Source organism: Kuraishia capsulata, genomic scaffold (genome assembly GCF_000576695.1).
Source record: "Kuraishia capsulata CBS 1993 genomic scaffold, Kuraishia_capsulata_scaffold_1, whole genome shotgun sequence".
NCBI lineage: Eukaryota > Fungi > Ascomycota > Pichiomycetes > Pichiales > Pichiaceae > Kuraishia > Kuraishia capsulata.
In genome coordinates, this window is record NW_019172950.1 from 1,957,424 (window position 1) to 1,976,821 (window position 19,398).

General features: G+C 47.6%; 11 protein-coding genes across 11 annotated transcripts; 7 read left to right on the forward strand and 4 right to left on the reverse strand.

The window, feature by feature from the left end:
• Positions 1–127: 127 nt before the first annotated feature.
• Positions 128–2,170, reverse strand: KUCA_T00001066001 (uncharacterized protein; the record flags this gene model as incomplete). The annotated part of the gene is made up of 1 exon (XM_022605666.1): positions 128–2,170. The coding sequence occupies one exon, from the start codon at positions 2,168–2,170 to the stop codon at positions 128–130; it is 2,043 nt and encodes a 680-aa protein (XP_022457112.1).
• A 366-nt stretch (positions 2,171–2,536) lies between these two features.
• KUCA_T00001067001 (uncharacterized protein) lies at positions 2,537–3,807 on the forward strand (the record flags this gene model as incomplete). Its single annotated transcript, XM_022605667.1, has 2 exons — positions 2,537–2,795; positions 2,861–3,807. 2 exons carry the CDS (start codon positions 2,537–2,539, stop codon positions 3,805–3,807), a joined length of 1,206 nt encoding a protein of 401 aa, XP_022457113.1.
• An 810-nt stretch (positions 3,808–4,617) lies between these two features.
• KUCA_T00001068001 (uncharacterized protein) lies at positions 4,618–5,996 on the forward strand (the record flags this gene model as incomplete). The annotated part of the gene is made up of 2 exons (XM_022605668.1): positions 4,618–4,646; positions 4,709–5,996. The coding sequence occupies 2 exons, from the start codon at positions 4,618–4,620 to the stop codon at positions 5,994–5,996; spliced, it is 1,317 nt and encodes a 438-aa protein (XP_022457114.1).
• Positions 5,997–6,418: 422 nt separating this feature from the next.
• On the forward strand, positions 6,419–8,461 carry KUCA_T00001069001 (uncharacterized protein; the record flags this gene model as incomplete). Its single annotated transcript, XM_022605669.1, has 1 exon — positions 6,419–8,461. One exon carries the CDS (start codon positions 6,419–6,421, stop codon positions 8,459–8,461), a length of 2,043 nt encoding a protein of 680 aa, XP_022457115.1.
• A 305-nt stretch (positions 8,462–8,766) lies between these two features.
• Positions 8,767–10,032, reverse strand: KUCA_T00001070001 (uncharacterized protein; the record flags this gene model as incomplete). Its single annotated transcript, XM_022605670.1, has 1 exon — positions 8,767–10,032. One exon carries the CDS (start codon positions 10,030–10,032, stop codon positions 8,767–8,769), a length of 1,266 nt encoding a protein of 421 aa, XP_022457116.1.
• A 514-nt stretch (positions 10,033–10,546) lies between these two features.
• KUCA_T00001071001 (uncharacterized protein) lies at positions 10,547–11,782 on the forward strand (the record flags this gene model as incomplete). Its single annotated transcript, XM_022605671.1, has 1 exon — positions 10,547–11,782. One exon carries the CDS (start codon positions 10,547–10,549, stop codon positions 11,780–11,782), a length of 1,236 nt encoding a protein of 411 aa, XP_022457117.1.
• Positions 11,783–11,957: 175 nt separating this feature from the next.
• On the forward strand, positions 11,958–12,625 carry KUCA_T00001072001 (uncharacterized protein; the record flags this gene model as incomplete). The annotated part of the gene is made up of 2 exons (XM_022605672.1): positions 11,958–12,017; positions 12,119–12,625. 2 exons carry the CDS (start codon positions 11,958–11,960, stop codon positions 12,623–12,625), a joined length of 567 nt encoding a protein of 188 aa, XP_022457118.1.
• A 639-nt stretch (positions 12,626–13,264) lies between these two features.
• On the forward strand, positions 13,265–15,316 carry KUCA_T00001073001 (uncharacterized protein; the record flags this gene model as incomplete). Its single annotated transcript, XM_022605674.1, has 1 exon — positions 13,265–15,316. One exon carries the CDS (start codon positions 13,265–13,267, stop codon positions 15,314–15,316), a length of 2,052 nt encoding a protein of 683 aa, XP_022457119.1.
• A 146-nt stretch (positions 15,317–15,462) lies between these two features.
• KUCA_T00001074001 (uncharacterized protein) lies at positions 15,463–16,503 on the reverse strand (the record flags this gene model as incomplete). Its single annotated transcript, XM_022605675.1, has 1 exon — positions 15,463–16,503. One exon carries the CDS (start codon positions 16,501–16,503, stop codon positions 15,463–15,465), a length of 1,041 nt encoding a protein of 346 aa, XP_022457120.1.
• Positions 16,504–16,829: 326 nt separating this feature from the next.
• On the forward strand, positions 16,830–18,611 carry KUCA_T00001075001 (uncharacterized protein; the record flags this gene model as incomplete). The annotated part of the gene is made up of 1 exon (XM_022605676.1): positions 16,830–18,611. One exon carries the CDS (start codon positions 16,830–16,832, stop codon positions 18,609–18,611), a length of 1,782 nt encoding a protein of 593 aa, XP_022457121.1.
• A 248-nt stretch (positions 18,612–18,859) lies between these two features.
• On the reverse strand, positions 18,860–19,303 carry KUCA_T00001076001 (uncharacterized protein; the record flags this gene model as incomplete). The annotated part of the gene is made up of 2 exons (XM_022605677.1): positions 18,860–19,113; positions 19,237–19,303. 2 exons carry the CDS (start codon positions 19,301–19,303, stop codon positions 18,860–18,862), a joined length of 321 nt encoding a protein of 106 aa, XP_022457122.1.
• Between the last annotated feature and the right edge of the window lie 95 nt (positions 19,304–19,398).

Here is a 19,398-nt window from a genome sequence, read left to right on the forward strand (position 1 = left end):
TCCGAGTGAAACTAACTTAGTGTATGAAACAAATGACCGCCGCACTTCATGCAAGTTACTATCTTTCATTCCACCGAATCCCCTCTATGCTAATCAGTATTATTCTTACGAAGAAGTTCTATGAGTTTTATATGACCAATGACTTTCCTGCAAACGCAGCCACATCTCCAACGGTTTCGACACGCGAGAAAACGACGCCGTTACCACTAAGCTTTTCCAGCACTAGGGACCGGTAATCTGACCTCATCAATAAAGATCCGGTTACCACCAGGATTGAGCTCTGGGGTCTGAGTTCTCCCGTGACCAATGGGTAGACATACTGAGCTAGCTCTTGGGCCGCTGTGTCCAATATGGCAGCCGCCGAGGCGTTGTTTGTGTACTCTTCAAAAACATACTTGGCAATGCTGGCAATGCGGGCCTTATCGCTGGATGTGTTCAAGAGCTTTATCACATTGCCCAGTAACTGCTGGGGCTTTCCATCAGCAAGCTCACCGATGATTTTGAGGTCCAAAGGCGAAAGAGAATCTGCAGATGCTTTTGTGATGTTTATCTTGTCCAGGACGGAGAGGGTATTCTGGATGGCTTTGACAGCAATGTCGAAACCACTGCCTTTATCTCCCAACAACGGGCCCCATCCACCTGATTTGCCAATGTTAACCACCTCGTTTTTGGACGTCCTGAAGGACATTGCTCCAGACCCGGTTCCAGCAATCAGAGTGATGCATGAGGTCTCTTTGCAGTTACTGCTGGTGAGAGCCCCAGAGAGCAAATAACTGTCTCCAGTGAGTTTGACATCGGTTCCGAACTTTTCGTCAAACAGTCTTTTAGCCTCGGAAACAATTTCTGGAGACGACGACGAAACACCAGCGAGTCCGAGCCACACTTTGCTGAAGAGGAGATCTTCAACCGGAGTAGTCAGGCTTCTGTTCAGTTCTTTGATAGCGTTGCCAACAGCTTCTGAGACAATCTTGAGAGATCCAGATGGACTGGCGGTAGCAAGATTAGAAGCTCCCGAATATCCAGTATATTGCAATCCTGTAGAGGTGGTGATTACGGCCTCAGTCTTGCTTCCACCACCATCAACAGCCAGATAAAACTCCTCATCTAAAGCATCCATGACCAGACTCTCCTCTGACGAGCTAGAACCTGAACGCTGGGCTGAGATAGATGATTCTGCACTGTCGGAGTTCTCAGAGGAATATTTATCCGTAGCTTCAAGGGCCAACCTAAGCTTTCCTTGGTGTTCTTCCAACAAAGCCCTAGATTCTTCAACTGACAATCCGGTTTTTCCAACCACAATCGCCAACTTCAAGCTCTTTCCACTCAAAGCAAGCAGACTGTCAATCTTGTCAGCAACCACTTTGGAGTCGTCGACTCTCACGAGACTTTTTTCACCTTTTTCGGTGACATAGTAGAACTCGGCTCCAGAGATCCTTTTGAAGATCCTTCTGGCCCGCTCTTCCAGCTTGAGATTTGTGGGTTTCACGTCAACCATCAAGTTGTTGTAAGTCTTGCCCAGCTTCACCATAATACCAGTACTCAACATGTTCAGCACCATTTTTGTAGCAGTACCAGCCTTCAATCTGGTGCTACCGGTAATAACTTCAGGACCAGTGACTACCTCTATCAGGTGATCACAGCAGTCTCTGGTCGCAAACTCGGATGGACGTACACATGTGATACCAACGGTCACAGCCCCAATACTTTTGGCAAAAAGTAGCCCGCTTATGACGTAAGGAGTTCTGCCAGAAGATGCGATTCCGATCACGGTATCGGTGGCAGTCAGGTTGATGTTCTTGAGGTCCGCAATAGCGAGCTCTTCGTCATCCTCAGCGCCTTCCTGAGCAATTCTGATCGCCTGGTCACCACCTGAGAGGATAGCCACGAATTGGTCAGGCGAGGCAGAAAACGTTGGTGGAATCTCGGCGGCATCCAAGAGACCAAGTCGACCACTGGTACCAGACCCAATATACACCAACCTTCCACCGGCAGCCACTCTAGGATGCACAGCATCAATAGTGGCGGCAATAGAAGGTAAAGACTCATTCACCACGTTCACAACCTTGGTGTCTTCGTTGTTCATGGCCTTGGCTATTTCCATGGAAGAGAACTGGTCGATTCCAACCGTGGCCAGGTTGATCGACTCTGTCTGCAGCACGTTGAGGTTCATCTTCACGGATATAAACTTGAGTCTATGAGCAGAACTAGCAAAATGAATTTTCCAGGAAAACAACCGTTCACTCGCCAAGCGACAAGCTTTTGCGAACGTTCGTGTTTTATTGCCCCAGCCCTTATAGAACATCATCGGGTAAATTTCCCGGAGGCCTCATTCTCTGGCTTATCGTGGAGTGCGCTACTCAAAACATCGGCGAGATTCTCCGACCGTGTTAGGCGATTGAGCCGCTCCACGACGATTGATAGAGTCAACAGGGCACGGCCACAGACGAAAAGCAACCGGGTTATATCTGAGGTAGAAGTCGAGGTCGAGGTCGGAATTGGTTCGAGGTTGTTCCTTAGTGCATCGACTAGTTTCACGATGAATATGAGAATGAAATTCTCGAATGCAGAGCTCCAGGCCCGTGTGGAGCAGGTGATGCGGAAATGGATCCAGAAGGATGATATCGAAACCGATCAGATTACGGAAGGTTCGATCCCCGGGGCTTGTGTTTTCGTCAAAGCGGGTGATAATGAAGCTCAGTACTGTGCTGGCTGGTCTTTGAGATACAGTGATGCGGAGGGTCACAATTTGGACAAGAAGGACTGGATTCCAATGGCCCCAGACAAGATCTTTGATCGTGAGTTGCCGTGATTTCTGAAAAGCTTTTCCACATTGACCGATACTAACGAGTAATCCCAATAGTTGCTTCCATCACCAAGATCTGGACTACGCTGTGTTTTTTCATCCTGCAAAAGGAGCACAATATCTCGATCGAGACTCCCGTCTACGAGATTCTGCCAGGGTTCCTCGAAAACAACGAGGAGTCTGTCTTTGACAAGAAAACCGTCTTAATAAGACATATCATGGCACACATGAGTGGATTTCACCCGGAACCAACTCCGCTGCTTGATTCTCCCGAGATGTGCTGTCTCCCTGTCTCAGAACTCCGGAAAAGCGTTATCTCCAACTCGTTGGTGACAGAACCAGGAACCCACGGTATCTACAGTGACGTCAACTATTTGCTTATGGGGTTTATCATTGAAACCGTTTCTGGCACATCGTTAGACAAGTACATGAACGAGAAGTTGATTGTACCAATGGGACTTCAAGATTCTGGGTTCAATGTGGGGAAAGACAAGTTTGCGCGAGTCGTTGCCAACGAGTATAGCAAGCCAGAGAGGGTATTAGGAAGGCCACAACCAATTCGCGGGACGGTTCACGACGAGAAGGGTCATTTGTTCAATGGAGTGGCCGGTCATGCTGGAATGTACTCTACTCTCGAGGATATGAAGGAGTTCTGTGAACTGTTACTAAATAAGGGTTTCTACAATGGCAAACAGATCGTTGATGCGGATCTTCTGGAGAACGGCCTCAAGTGCTACACCAGCCATCTTCCCGGTTACAAACGGGGTCTTGGTTTCGAGCTGGATAGCCACTTCACTATGGGGAAGGAATTTTGTGCTTTACCTGGAATCGCATATGGTCACACTGGGTTTACGGGTACCTCCTTCGTTATCAACAACGCTACCAGATCTTATGTGATTCTTCTGACCAATAGGACGCATCCCAACAGGGACATTAGCGGATCGTGTAATCCTGCAAGAGTGGAGTTTGCAGACCTGGCTGCTGAAGTTGCACGGTCAGAGTGATAAGGGAGATCAGCTATGATAACACTAGATAGACATCTTGGCAGAGTGAAAGCGATGGGATGAGCTGGGTTTTCCATAGATTTCCAGCTACCAATCGCCTGGTCGCGTTTGTAAAATATTCCAAATATTAATCCGAATAATGCCCCGTTTTTATTGCAATTTTTGCACTGTTGTGCCTATTAATCCCGTAGTTCATCTCTGCTTTAATCATGTACTCCACTCATCACAGCCATCCCACGATAAGGTTCAGAACTGCAACCCACTCGCCGTCAAAAAAAATCCTAACATTGTGCAACCAAATTTCTTTGAATTCGGTCATATTCCCGAAACCACGGCGACTTTCACACCCGCTCTCCAATATATTGCATTGTGATCAAACGATCATACAATCAGAAGTGGAACCACGGAGAATTTCGCCGGAGTGGCCAAATCGGGAAGGTCAAAATCGTTATCTGATGCTGGGGCTGCCCGAGGGGACATTGAACGCGTGGCAACCGGTTAATTAAGCCGATCCGTGCATATCATGTATACAATCATGTATATATAGGTGACAGACCTTTGCTTCGCTCCTCGAATGTGTGGCTAACCTTTCGTCATTCAATTTCGTGATGTCTTCCAACGGATCTGATATCGTTGCCAAGGCCTCTCTTGACCAGAACGTGGTCGCGGCCCAGTCGCCAGATGAGCCTGAAGTGACTCCATACTTGCAAAAAACCGGTCCATTGGCCACTGTGCTGAGGTTCCAAAGAGAACCCTGGTTCCAGATCTTGCTGATTTCTTTCGTGTGTTTCTGCTGTCCCGGTATCTACAATGCCCTTTCTGGTATGGGTGGTTCGTGAGTAGACAACATTTTTTCTTTCTTTTTTCAATTACCCCGTCGTGCCCTGCTAACACCTTTTAGTGGCCAAGTTAACACAGATGTGGCCTCTAACGCCAGTGTCGCTTTGCTCTCTGTGGGAGCAGTTACAGCCGCGTTTATTGTGGGTCCTATCTACGATCTTCTTGGATGCCAGATCTGTCTCTTGTTAGGAGGATGGACCTATGCTCTTTACGCCGGTTCGCTTCTCGCATATAACCACCACCACAATGGAGGTTTTGTGATTGCTGCAGGTGCCATTCTCGGTCTAGGTGCGGCTTTCCTTTGGATCCCCCAAGGTGTTATCATGACCACATACGTCCCAGAGGCCCAGAAGGGCCGTGCCATTGCGGTGTTCTGGATTATCTTCAATCTGGGTGGAAGTGTTGGTTCCTTTGCCTCGCTCGGCTTGAACTTCCACTCCAGCAAGGGAACCGTTTCGGACTCCACCTACATTGCTTACATCGTGATCATGCTTTTTGGTTGGGTTGTGGGTTCGCTGTTGCTTGTGACTGAAAAGCAGCTCAACGGCAAGTACACCGGTGCGAGAACCTCCACCATCAAGGAGAAGTATGCAGGTATGTCTCTTTCGAGAACCTTGGCAACGTTCAAGTTTGCATTTAGTGTGCTCACTCAATGGAGAATGTTGTGTCTGATTCCAATGTTTTTCTATGCGAACGTATTCTACACCTACCAGCAGAATGCGGTCAACGCAGAGACTTTCAACATCAGGACGAGATCGCTGAACTCTGCCCTTTATTGGCTTGCTCAGATGTTTGGTGGTCTTTTCATGGGTGCCGTGCTGGATTTCGGCAGATTGACCAGAAAACAGAGAGGATGCGTTGCGTGGACCATCCTGTTCGTTACTGGCTTCTGTATTTGGGGTGGTGGATATGCGTTCCAACTCTGGAGCAACAAGCGCATTGCTGCCGGCCATAAACAAGACGTGGACATGAGAGACAGAATATACATCGGCCCAATGTTCTTGTATATCTTCTACGGTATGTATGATGCCTTGTGGCAGGGATTCTGCTACTGGATGATTGGTGCCAACTCCAACAACCCAGCCGTGAATGCCATCATGGTCGGTGCTTATAAGACATCGCAATCGTGTGGTGGAGCCATGGCATGGCGTCTTAGTTCAACTCACGTGCCAGCTATGAACCAGATGGCCATGAACTGGGGATTGACAATTGGAACTCTTTTGATTGCCGTTCCATCGGTCCTGACCATCTCGCTCACCTCGCAGGATCCCGGGAACACTATTGAGGGCAAGGACGAGGAGGCCGCCCCAGAGTTTGTTACCGCCGATGAGAAGGTTGAGCTTAAATGATGGCAAGCATAGTTTACATAATATAGTTTAGTATCTATTTCTTTTAGTTGATATCTGCAATGTTGAATAAGCCGCACGTAAGGCTAGAATCGTGAGTGAATGGTGGGCGAGTCAGCTCTATGGGGCAACACCTTCGATCACTAATACTGTCTGTAATTACATAATTTGTTCCATGCTTTGCTTCCTTCTTTCACCAAAAAGTCTTACATTTGACCTGGAATCTACGATAATTTGGTGATCCACCTAGAACACACCAGCCGCACCAGCCACATCTCTATCGCCAAATCTCCCAATATCAAAGGGTCTCCCAAAACCACAAACCTCATATAGACCCTTTTCCTACCTCCGTCTGTGGGACCACCATTATGGCCGCACTTTAGACAAACGAAAGGTCCCGAAGACTCGAAACAAAAGACTGAAAAATGTCGCAGGTAGCCACAGCAAAGAAGTACAAATGCTGCACGCGATGTCGCTCATTCAAATTGCGGTGTGATCACGACCCTTTGTCAAACCCAGTGGTGTGTAAGACATGCCAGGCAAAGGGTTTGGAGTGTGTGTTCGAAGACAAGATCAACGAGAAACAGATGATACAGACGATTAATACCAAGCTAGAAAGAATCGATAATATAGTTGGCAAGTTGGTGAGCCATCTTTCCAAGGGTGGAGCCAAGGTGTCCAAAGAGAGCATAATACAAAGTCTCACACAAGGGCTAGAATTTAGTCCGAACCAGTTCTCGCCCTCAAAAGTGACCACCATGTCGTCGCCTGAGCTCGAAATCACTCCCAACAAACGAAAGTCGTCTTTTGACTCCGACAGGAAAGATACCAAGAAGCCAAACCCAAACAAGAAGCTCACCAAAAAGACAGAACAGATGTTGCTTGACTTTTTCACCAACAACATATCGCGATATTTGCCTGTTCTCATATTCGAGGATATGCCGAAGCCGACCTCTAAATTGCGGAAAGATTCTCCACTGCTGTTCTTTTCAACGCTATCCGTTGCCTCTCTGTACCACACAGACCACAGAGACCTGCATGAGACTTTCAGTGCCAAATTTGAAGACCTGGCACGAAAGCTAGATCCAAGCAGCCTTAATGAATCTGTTAAGGATGAGGCTTTGAAACGGGTGCTTGACGATGTTTTGGGACTGGTGATAGCCGGGGCTTGGTTGGGTACCGAGTTCGGGTTCAGGATGAGTCTTTTAGCCGGAGACATTCTGGGAAGATTGCTACCGGAGGTTTCTCAGGAACTGGACATGCCAGACAGTCTGAAGAAGTACTTCTGCTCAGTTGGGGTTGGCAGCTATATCGTGGAACAACGTTTGCGAATCATTCACAACCGACCCATCATGCCTGCTTCCAAGAGCGTGGAGTATCGCGCACGGCGAGACGCTTACCTGCCTTATTTTCTGACTGCTAACTCCAAAGAGAGTTCTATAACTCACAAATTGAGTCCCAGTGAACTCAAGGCCAATGCCAATGTCGAACTGTGCACGATCATTATGTCTTACCAACAGCAACTAACACTAAACGGGATAAACTCTGGTACATTGATCTTGTGGAACGAAAGACTGAACTCTTGGCTTGCTGATTGGCTTGGAAAAGTTGTCACAAGTCTACGTCCTTCCAGTTACAAACCGCTTTTGCTGACTTTTCACTTTGCCAAACTGTTTTTGAACTCAAGAGTCATCCAGAGCACCTCGTTAATGCATGAAAACCCGGCTGCCTACTCGAGTATTATAGCGCTTGCCCAGAACTCAGCCGTCGATATTCTGGAGATGCTAATCAATGATTCAGACATGAAGCGACTCATCAGTGTGAGTCCTGTGTTCTACCCTACCACTTTCTCTACGGCTGCTGCATTTTTGCTCAAGCTCTTGAAGGAAGCACCCCAGATCAATCATCGCGTTAACGCCCCGTTCATCCTGGATATGATTGGGAAGACCTACCATCTTCTCAATGAAGTAATTGATTCCCCAGTTCTTCCGTGCTTTGAAACGGTCACGAATTTGGGTATCTGGTTTGAAAAGGTGAGCTCTAGCCTACGTGAGACTCAGTATAGTGAGGTATATCGTGGTTCCAATGGGCCTGATCAGGCTCCCAAGGGCCGTGAGCCTGTTTTTGTCCCGCCTTTAACAAAGGCTCGTGAGCAGACACCAGGCTTTGACAGGCCCTATTTCAACATGACCCTTTCCAAAAGCATGGAAGGTGATAACGATTTCTCCAGAACAGTGATTGGACAATACCAGCCCCTCTCAACACCCATGTTGACTGCTACTAGTATGGAGATGCCGGTGTTTGCAGTTGGCGATCACGAGTCTGTTGGTGTTGGTGTTGATGTGGAGGCTGATGATATTTACGGTAATGTGTGGAGTTTCGATAACAATGATCCGAACTTTTTAGTGGATGCGCAGGGAGCGAGTATATTGGATTCGTTGATGGAGGACATGCCTTTGCCATTGTGATGATGAACGATTATTTGGTGAAGTTATCGTTATGAGATTGGATTTATGGAGTTGGTATTATAAGTTGGTGAACAGCTCATGGGTTAGAATGCCATTGTGAGCTGTTATTGAGTTAGGTTGCTTCTCTAAGGCTAGGACGTTGAGTAACCGGTTGGTATTACCTGCAGATCAAGCCCGTCAAGACCAATTAGATCACCATTGGAATGCTTTCTTGCAGCTTTTGTTTTTGATTTATAGAAGAATTACAAGTTGGAAATATGGTCTTCTTGCGCTTCACATTCTTGAACTTTCTTTAGTCCTCGCATCTACTTCTTCAACCCAAAAGGATTTCCCGTTTCGGCGACCCACTCGTTGCTCTTATAGGTCTCCGTCTGATCCGCGCCCGGATACAAATTTCCAAGACCCTTGCTGTAAGATGAAAAAGTCCATTTTCTTCCATCCCACTCCTTCTCAACAACCGGAGTCTTGGCCAGCTTCATCTGTTTGGAGACTTCTTCGTTGGCATTCCAAACACGCAAAAGGTTCCCACCAATCAGACCCTGGATCTGCTCATCGGTTGCACCTCTGGCCATACATTTATAGATGAGATCCGGGTATTTGGTGACATCTTCGAGTCCCTCGGGCACATATTGAATCCCGTCAAAGTCGGAGCCGAACCCAACGCATTCCCAGCCGGCCACGGAAGCCACATGGAAGATATGATCAACAGCATCGTCGATGGTGGCTATGGAACGTCCGTTGGCATCTTCTTCCTTGGTCTGGGTTATGAAGGCTGGGAAAAAGTTGACTTGGACAACTCCGCGGTTCTCCTTGACCCTCAGCAGTACATCGTCTCTGACATTGCGCTCATGGGGAGTCAATGCATAGGCAGATGAGTGGGAAAATATTACAGGAGCCTTGGTAACATCCAGAACATCTAGCATCGTCTTATACGACACGTGCGAGAGATCCACCATCATACCAATGCGATTCATCTCAAGCACTCCACGGACCCCGTACTCGGAAAGCCCCTTGTCCGGAAGACCACCAGTTACCGAGGAAGCAGCTGTGGCAAAAGGATTGTCACAATTGTGGGTCAATGTGATATATCTCACGCCCAAATCGTAATATTGGCGAATAACAGCGAGCGAAGTATCCACCTGATGCATCCCCTCCACACCCAGGGTAACAGCAATCTTCTTGTTGGTACGATAAGCACTCAGGGCTTCCTTACTGGAATTCACAAATTCAAAGTCCTCGCTGTATTCTTGCATCAACCGCTTGGTTACGTCGATCTGCTCAAGCGTATCTCTGACAACAGTGCTGGTGAGGTTGAAGTCCTGGTAGTATGGGTCGTTGCTCTTGACCTCAATGTAGCAGCTGAAAAATTGCAGTCCCAGTCGACCCTTCTTCAGTTTATTGATATCTGTGTGGGTGTTGAGCTTGTGAAAATCGAAATCCGGGCCCTGGATCTCATTGTGCAACTGGATACGAACAACATAGGGAAAGTCGTTGTGCGTGTCCGTGATGGGCGTATCCACCAGAAGCCTATTTAGCCTTTCCTCGGGAGTTTGTTCAGTGGAGTTCGTCATGCTTTTGAATATCCGTGCTAACAGTGCAAGCATGTGTAATAGCTGGAAGAATGGCGAAAAGGAGCGAGAAGAACTGAGTTTCAACGAGTCCCCCCAACATTCGCATCGGACCAATCGAGCAGCGTGTGCCACACGGCTGGAGACTATCTGAAAATACTCGGATAAAGATTCCGAGGAGGCCTTTCCACTTTTTTCGGCCCATTTCTGGATGGATTGTGGCGCATTATTGCTTGATAGATCCAGGAGGCTATGTGAATGGCACAAACAAATCAAATTTGCAACCTCTGGACTGAGAGGCGATTTCAACTTGACCCTTCAAGTGTTTGTATGGTTATCTATGGGCATTATCAGTGGGGAAATATATATCGTGTCTCCAACAAGTGTCACTTTGGTAAATGCACACTGGCAGATTTTTGAAAAGTGATTCGAGAAGTTTATAGAGCCGTTGCAGTTAGAGATCACGGCAGCTCCGCTACATATATTTCTCCATTCACACCGTCAGCCTTTTCTCATAATGGCTCCAAAACGCCCACTTGGTATAGGTAAAGCTCTCAAGCGGAAAAAGCTGAATGCTGAGGAAAGGAAAGAGGAAGGCATCTCTGCCCCCACAGAGATCGAAGTTCAGCTAAGTTCAACTGCAGATGCCGATGACGAGCTCGACCAATTGCGCGCATTATGGCTCACATTTTTGGACGCCAGTGATAATGAGCTTGTTTTGAATGGTGTGGTTCACGAGTGTGATAGACTATTGCGCAACGACACCGAGTCGGAGTCTAAACTTGGAGATGACTTCCATGCCATCTACGCACTGGCATTATCCAGACTGGCATCGTTTACACAGGATAATTCCGAGGTAGGAGATTATTTTGAAGCAGCTCTCGAAAGGGTGACCTTAGGACTTGAGCGGTTTCCCAAGTCCGCAAAGCTGTTGTTTGCCAGAGCCGCGATCATTTTGAGCCGCATCCCATTGCAGTATGTGTCCCAGATGGACCTCGACACCCAGATCTCCAAAAAAGTGCCTAAGATGGGGTTGCTCGTCGATGAAGCTTTGCAAGCTTATTCTGAGGCCGAGTCTGTTGCTGAGTTGGCCGATTTTGATGCGCAGACGTTTGACGTCCTGGACGCTTTGGATGATCTGCTGGATCTGGCCAAACACTACGGAAATGACGAAATGGAGCATGGAATGGATAGTGACGATGAAGATGAGGATGACTCTGCTGATGAAGGTGGTTTGGCAGAAACTCATCCCCTGAAATCCCTGAAGGACTCCAAATACAACGAGCATTGGAGAGACCATACCCTGACGTTCCTGGCAAAGCTGGACGAAAAGGCAAGCGGAGAAGATGTCGAGCTAAAGAGGAGTGTTTTGAAGAAACTGGGTCAGTTTTATCTGCTTGAATCTGAGACTCCAGCCTCTATCTATATCTCTCTGGCATTTGGAGAAGGAGCAGACGAAGCCACTCAGGACGCCAAAACTGCCCAAAAAGACGCAAAACGTTTCACAAAAACTGCGGTGGACTATCTGATAAGAGCACAGAATCCAGACGATCCACAGAGTCTGGTGGACGTTGCTGAAGCGAAGATTTCGCTTGGTAATTTGTATCCACTGGAAGGTGAGGACCAGGAACGTCTCTATAATGAGGCCGAGGCGCTTCTCGAAACAGCCAACAAGGCTACTCACGGAAAATACGACAATATCTTGGAGAACCTACGTGGTGAAAATGCAGACATGACGTCGGTAAATGCTTAAACATGGTCAACAATAAAAAAAAGTGCATACCCTAGTAACGAGTGAATGTAGTGCCCGGGCAAAAAGTACACGGGTAGTGTAAACCAAACATCTCCTTTAGACAAAACCTTAGAGACCGATCTCGATTCTCTCTCGTCACCAGCTAAATCAGACTCGATTTCCAAAGCATCCCAGGATGAGCAAGTCGTTGAAAACATTGAGCGATGATTTGTGGAAAAATCGGGTGGAGAAGGTGGTGAGTATATGAAGAGCCGGGTACGACTGTGTAGCAGATGTGGCAGGTGTGACCGGTATGATGAATAAAGCTTTGATCAAACAACTAACATCTCTTTACAGAACTCTGAACTTTTTACGTTGACATATGGCTCCTTGGTGGCACAGCTGTGCCGGGATCTGAACTACAACTACGCTGAAGTCAATGCGCACCTCGAAAAGATGGGTTATAACATCGGACTGAGACTGGTGGAAGAGTTTTTTGCACAGACCAACCTGGGGCGATGCCAGACGTTCCGTGAAACAGCAGAAGTCGTAGCCAAGGTCGGATTTCGCATGTTCCTCAACGTGGTGCCGCAAGTCGTGGGTGTGGATGAGAAACAGTTCAGCCTGGTGCTGGATGAGAACCCGCTGGCCGAGTTTGTGGAGTTGCCCGATGATGGCAAGGCCTTCAAGGAGCTGTGGTACTCTAATGTGCTTGTGGGTGTGTTGAAGGGTGCCTTAGAAATGGTCCAGCTAGAAGTGAACGCGTTTTTCGTGAGCGATGTGCTAAGAGGGGATGATACCACGGAGTTGAAAGTGAAGTTGGTGCAGGTATTGAAGGATGAAATCCCAGTAGGCGAGGATTGAATTGGTTAGTATGCAATATAATTCGAAATACAGTCTCTTTGATACACGTTTTCTCTCTCTCGGGTCTTCTCACCAGACTATCCAGGAAGCGTCTATCCGACTGGGGTTTGTTGTTCAAGCTACCAATTGAGTTCATAACTTTCAGAAGAGCTAGCATTCTTATATGAACAATCCAAACCATGAGATATATTTCTGGTGGCCCTACTGTGGCTTGCTAGTGGGTGTTTAATCATGGGCCCTTCGTCGTGTACACCCTAAAGAAATAAGAGTTGTTTGGGACAATCAACACGACCAAATGGGTATTGAAAGATGATATCCTGGTATTATTCTATATCTCTAGACTGGAAGAATTCAATGAATAATCAAAAAATCGTCAAAAATTGCTTTCTCAGTCAGCCAGTGGACAATCAATGAAACTCAAAAATGTCGTGTATTAATCCAAACCCACCCAGAGGCCTTAGCTCATCTTCTACGTCAACTTTATTCTTGCTCTCCGCTTTTTCTCCGCGCCTATTGTTCGAGGCATATCTGTCTTCGACTTTGGCTGTTTTTGGCCGATTTTGGCCCGTTGGTTTTGCAATATAAGAAAGCGAGACTCAATTGATCTGCCGTTACCACAAAATTCAATCACAACTGGCCATGGGATCAAATGATGCACAAACCGAACAAAAGCCTCTGCTCGCCACTGAGTCAGAGGAGAAAGATGTCAACAGATCCAAAAAACGCCAGCCAAAACCCACAATTGTCTACGACTTCTTGATGTGGCTGTCGCTGATTGTAACCGATATCTTCTTTAGGGAAGTCAAATTCACGGGAACCTTCAACATACCAGTGAGTGGACCGGCTATCATCGTGATAGCACCACACGCTAATCAGTTTCTGGATGGAGCGCTGACTATGCTGGCACTCAAAAAAGCCGTCAACAGACCACTACACTTTGTCGAAGCTGCTACTTCGTTGAAAAGGCAGATAGTTGGCAAGTTATCGCGGATGTCTGGCGCCATCCCCGTCGAGCGACCCCAGGACCTTCTCCGGCCCGGTCCGGGAACCATCACGTTTTCAAATTACGAAACAGATCCTTGTCTCTTGGTTGGTACTGGCACACAGTTCACCAAAGATTGCGAAGTTAAAGGGCTGATTGGCCTTCCTCATTCGGCCGGGTCATCCAAAATCCAAGAAGTGGTTAGCGACACAGAAATCCGCATTTCCAAGCCTTTCAAGACAGGGATTGCCGTGGACATGATCAAGAGTGGAACTCCTTACAAAGTTGCACCCAAAGTGGATAACGGTCATGTTTTCAATGCTGTTTTCGCCCAATTGCACCGTGGTGGTGTTGTTGGGATATCTCCGGAGGGTGGATCTCACGATAGGACAGATCTATTGCCTTTGAAACCTGGCGTTGCCATCATGGGGCTCGGTGCCGTTGCCGAAGACCCCACATACCCGATCAAGATTGTTCCTTGTGGCATGAACTACTTCCACCCTCATAAGTTCCGTTCCAGAGCTGTGTTGGAATTTGGTACACCCATCGTGCTCACTGCAGAGGATGGTGCAAAGTATCGTGAAAATCCAAGGGACACAGTGAGTGCCCTTCTGAAGACTCTCACGGATGCCATGAAGACAGTGACTGTGACATGTCCTGATTACGAGACTTTGATGATCATCCAGGCCGCCCGTAGGCTTTACGACTTCCCCATCAAACCTGTACCCCTGGGTGCTGTTCTCGATATGAACAGAAGGCTTATTATTGGTTATACAAGATACCAGGACGATCCGCGAATTATGCACTTGAAAGATTCTGTTCTCAGATACAACGCTAAGCTCGAACAACTCGGGATTAGAGATCACCAAGTGGAGATCGCGCGCGTGGGAAAGCCAAGAGTATTTTTCAGACTTCTTCAAAGGGTGGCCAGTCTTGCGATCATGGCAACACTTAGTCTTCCTGGCACTCTTTTGTTTTCACCGGTGTTTATAGCTGCTAAGGTGATATCAGCCAAGAAGCAGAGAGATGCATTGGCGAACTCTACAGTCAAGATCAAAGCCAACGATGTTTTGGGCAGTTGGAAAGTTTTGGTGGCGATGGTGGTGGCACCATTGTTGTATTTCACATATTCTCTTCTTGGTACAATTCTTCTGAGGAGATACGAAATTGTTCCGGTTGTTTCCAAGTTGCATCCTCTGGTCATATTTTGTTTGATATGGGCTGTTCTGGTAAGCACCACGTTTGCAGCCTTCTGGATTGGTGAGGTGGGTATGGATATCTTCAAGTCGATCAGACCATTGTTCTCAGCTCTTGGGCCGAATCAAAACATGCTGCAGGAAGTCCAGGAAGAAAGAAGAAGGCTGACCATGGAAGTGACAGGGGTTTGCAATGATCTCGGACCGAAGGTGTTCCCCGACTTCAACCGGGTGATCCAGAAGAGCATTCATAAAGGACTGGATGAGGAGGAGGAAGAGAGAGAAGACACTGCCAAATCTGTAAGCATGCGGTCACAATCATCCTCATCACTGAACTCGATTGTTTCGACTGGACCCAGTTCTATTGCGAGTGTTGGTCCTTTGGAAAACCTTGGTGATATCCAAATCTTTTCTGATACTCCGGCCCGGACCCGTCGACCATCTGCAGATGTTTCGAACTGGATTGAGCAGGCGGTGATATCAAAGAACAGAGAAAAGTTGAAAGAGCTTTGAGAGGAGACAGGAGCAACACATTGGTTCAAAAAAAAAGGAATATTCATTTAATTACACACATAGGGACGTTTCTTATCGCAAAGATACCAAGCTATCGCATATAGGGACCTATCAAGCTTTATTTCGCGTAAATCATTTCCTTTTGGCTACTTTTTCACCTCGTCTTCGTCCTCTTCGCTGTCGGTAACCAAAAATGTGTCATTCGATACAGGATCTGGCTGGACAGTCTTCAAGGGCTCCCACTTGGTCTTCGTTTCCACTGGTTCCTTAGCCTTGGGTGTGGTTGGAGTTCCATATATGTCTTCTGGGGGATTTGGAAGAGTCTTTTCGGGTAAATCGTTGTCTTTCAGTGTAATTCCGTGAACTCCTTGGACGGCTTCATCCTCGCGTCTGTCGCGGTTGTAACTGATGTTATCGTTGGACTTGTTGGAGTTACCAGAGCCGGTACCAAATGCAGAAAACAGCTCGTTGGAACCGTCAGTTTGTGAGTTAATTCTCTGCTTGAATCCGCCGATCCAGCCTCCCAGTTTGGCTCTTGCCTCCTCCACATTCTTGTTGAACTGCTCCTTGATCTGTGGCAAGTCCTTCTCAATAAACCTATCCAACACATCGTCATCCTCACCATCTGGGCCTTCCTGGTATCTCCTTCTGCCAGCAGCTCCGGTTCCCGAGTGTGGATTTGCGGAACTTCTCCTGGATCCACCACGGCCCGATTGACGCTCGTACTCACGTGCAAGTCTTCTGGCCAATGCCTCGTCGCTTTCCAATTGCTTGTTTCTGGAAGGAAGTTTAGGCTTTGGCACAACAGCTGGGATGACTAGCTCTTGCTCGACAGTTGGATCGTTCAAATACAGCAAAGCGCTGAATGCCGGGTCCATCTCACCACGCGAAGCAATCAGAACCATGGTGATGTACTTATCGTCAACGTCGGGAAACGCATCCTTGAGGGTCTTTTTGGCCAATGCTTTCGGCGAAAGAGGCCTGGGTGGTCTTGGGGGTGGAGCGGCCTCAGTAGACGGAGCAGAGGTAGTTTCGGTTGCTGGAGTGGTCTCTTTGACAGTGTCCGGCTCTGTAGTGTCTTCCGTTACCGGCTCTTTCTCCAATTCTTTCTCCGATACCGGCTTCGACTCTATGGTTTCGCTTACGGGCTCTGCGGCCGTTTCTGTTGGTTTTTCTGTGTCACTCATTGTTCTTGATGATGATTGAAGAAATTGGGTTGGTGCTTAGAGCTGGTGTGGCCAGTTGTCTGATGGATCCTTGCCCCTTTACGGTATGGTGTGCGTTGATTGATTTAAGCCGCATGCAATTAAGAGAAGTTAACTATGGGAGGAAGGGCTAAGCTAATACCATCATTTTCGGGATTTTCGAGAAAGGGAAGCCAAATAATACATGGTTTCATTTGTTTAGAGTAGGATTGCATTATTCTATCACTGATTTTGCTGAGAATAATGCCCCTTCCAAAAGGCCACTACATTTAAAGCTCAGATAGAGCCGATTGAAGACCCTTTGAAAAATGGCAGTCTCCAAAAAAGCTCGAGAACAACATGAACCGTTTGTGGGGCCGACTACGATTCTTTCTCTCACCTTGGCTAGTGTATCACCCCAAAAAATGAGTTCACATAGAAGCATATCTAGCTTTCTACCACGGTTCAGATATGCCTCGACAATCGCCTTTGGCAGACGTGTAGCGGAACTGGATGCAAAGGCTATCCGGGAACTGCCCACTCACGAATTGTTGCAGAGACTCGGATACATCCGCCAGGACCACGCTGGGCTCGTGCATTGGCTTCCTCTTGGATTACGGACTCTTCGCAATATTGAGACCATAATTGGCAAACGAATGACCGAATGTGGGTCTCTAGAAGTGGCCCTTAGCAGTATCTCTGGTTCAGAGCTATGGAAGAAAACTGGCCGCTGGGGAAACGAAGAGTTGTTCAAGTTGAAAGGTGATTTTTGTCTCGTTCCAACATGTGAGGAGGAAATAACGCGATTGGTCAATGATGCTGTAAGTAGCTACAAAGAGCTTCCCTTGGTGGTACACCAGATCACGCGAAAGTACCGTGATGAGAAGCGTCCTCGAGCTGGATTGCTGCGGGGCCGCGAATTTTTGATGAAAGACGCATACTCTTTTGACTCTGATGAAGCCGGTGGTCTCGCTACTTTCGAGCGACTAAACTCGGCTTATCGTGCCATTTTCACGGATTTACGGGTTCCCTTCGTGGCGGCCAATGCGGATAGCGGCGATATAGGCGGTGATCTTAGCACAGAATGGCACTATCGCCATTCTTCTGGTGAGGACGTGCTGTTTGAGTGTTCGGGGTGTGGGTCGGTTAGCAATTCTGAGAAGGCTACCTCGGTGCCGGCTGAAACGGAGCCTGCTGCTAGGCGTGCCAAAGCAGCCTATTTCACCACCCAGAGTCGTGACAAGCTGGTGGTGATGTACTACCCGGAAGACAGAGTTCTCAATCCTCAATTTGCACGCAGCGAGATTCCTGATCTAGACCTTTCTTTGCGAGATGAGGCTGCTGTTCTTGAAATTTTTGAAGACGAGGATGCGTTTCTCAGCAAATGGATTGTTCGTATAATGGATCCGAGAGTGACGCGTGAAACTGACCTTCCTGATCTCAAAGTTCCTTACCACCGGAACGCGATGTCCACGTTTTTGGACGTTCCATTGGTGGAGGCCCGTGAGGGTGAAGTTTGTGGTTCATGCTTTGAAGGAACGCTTTCTGCATCGCGGGCCATAGAAGTCGGTCACACCTTCTATCTAGACGAGAAGTATTCTTCCGCACTTGGAGCCGGGTTCACTGACGAATCTGGAGCATTCACGCCATTCAAAATGGGATGTTACGGAATTGGGGTATCACGATTGGTGGCTGCAATTGCAGAAGTTTTAAGAGACTCTCAGGGACTCAGATGGCCGGCTACAGTTGCCCCATATAAGGTTGGAATTGTTCCTGGATCAGGAGCAGATGAAGAGGTCATAACTAAGGCAAAGACACAGCTCGAGGAAGCAGGTTTCAGCGTGCTGGAAGACTCACGTCCAAAGGTGTCTGTAGGCAAGAGACTTCGTGAGAACAAATGCCTTGGACTTCCTCTCCAGATCATCATTGGCAAGCTATATCCGCTTGTGGAGATTGAGGTTCGTGGCCAGAGGTTTGGCACTACATCCGAGGAGGCACAGAGGTCTGGAAAATGGAACTGGGAAGTTGTAAGCAGCGATGTCGGTGAAAAACATTTGGTTCATGTGGACGATCTCGTGGAGGTGGTGGGAGTGTTACTGAAGGATCTTTGAGGTTCACATCCCTATGCCATCGCAATTTGTACATATCAGCATTATGACGGAAACGTCTACGGTTAGGACCGCAAAGAACGCTCTCAAAGGTTTGAAAGCCCTGAAATATATTTCGGGATATAAGTTGTTCTGGATTTTACTTTAAAATAGAAGGTCTCAATCATATAAGCTCTATCATGCTAATATCCCAGAACAGAGCCAGCGTTTTGTACGTAGATTATGGATGGATAAATTTTTCAGCTGCAATCTCAAGCAGTCAATCTTCCAGTTACCTTGGCCAACACGTGCAACACAATCACCGAGAAAATAAACCCAACGGCAAGCACAAGCACCACCAATGGGTCTACCTTGAGCCCCTGGGCCTCGTCGGTGTATAATTTGAGCATGGTCGACGACGAGCCACCCGCACCGGCAGCTCTCGACGAGGTTGGAGCCTGAGCAGCCTGCTGCTGCAGCTTCTTGTCTTGTGTAGCCTTTCTCTTAGCCAGCGTACGGGTACCACCTGGGACCGAAGATGATTTTCCAGACTATGAGAGTTAGCAGCTGGGATCGCCCGAAATAAAGTGACATAGACCAGATCAATAGATCCTGATTCTATCGTGTTGCATTTCATGAAAACACTTACCATGATGTATCGATTGTATGTTACTGATATCTAGTTGAACAGCCTCGTCGAGATCTCGCTGGCACATTTGAATTGCCCGTCGTATCGGCGATGTTGGTACACGACGTGTGTGTGAAAACTAATCTAGCCGTGCACCGCACGTGATTGAAGGTGAAGTCCTGG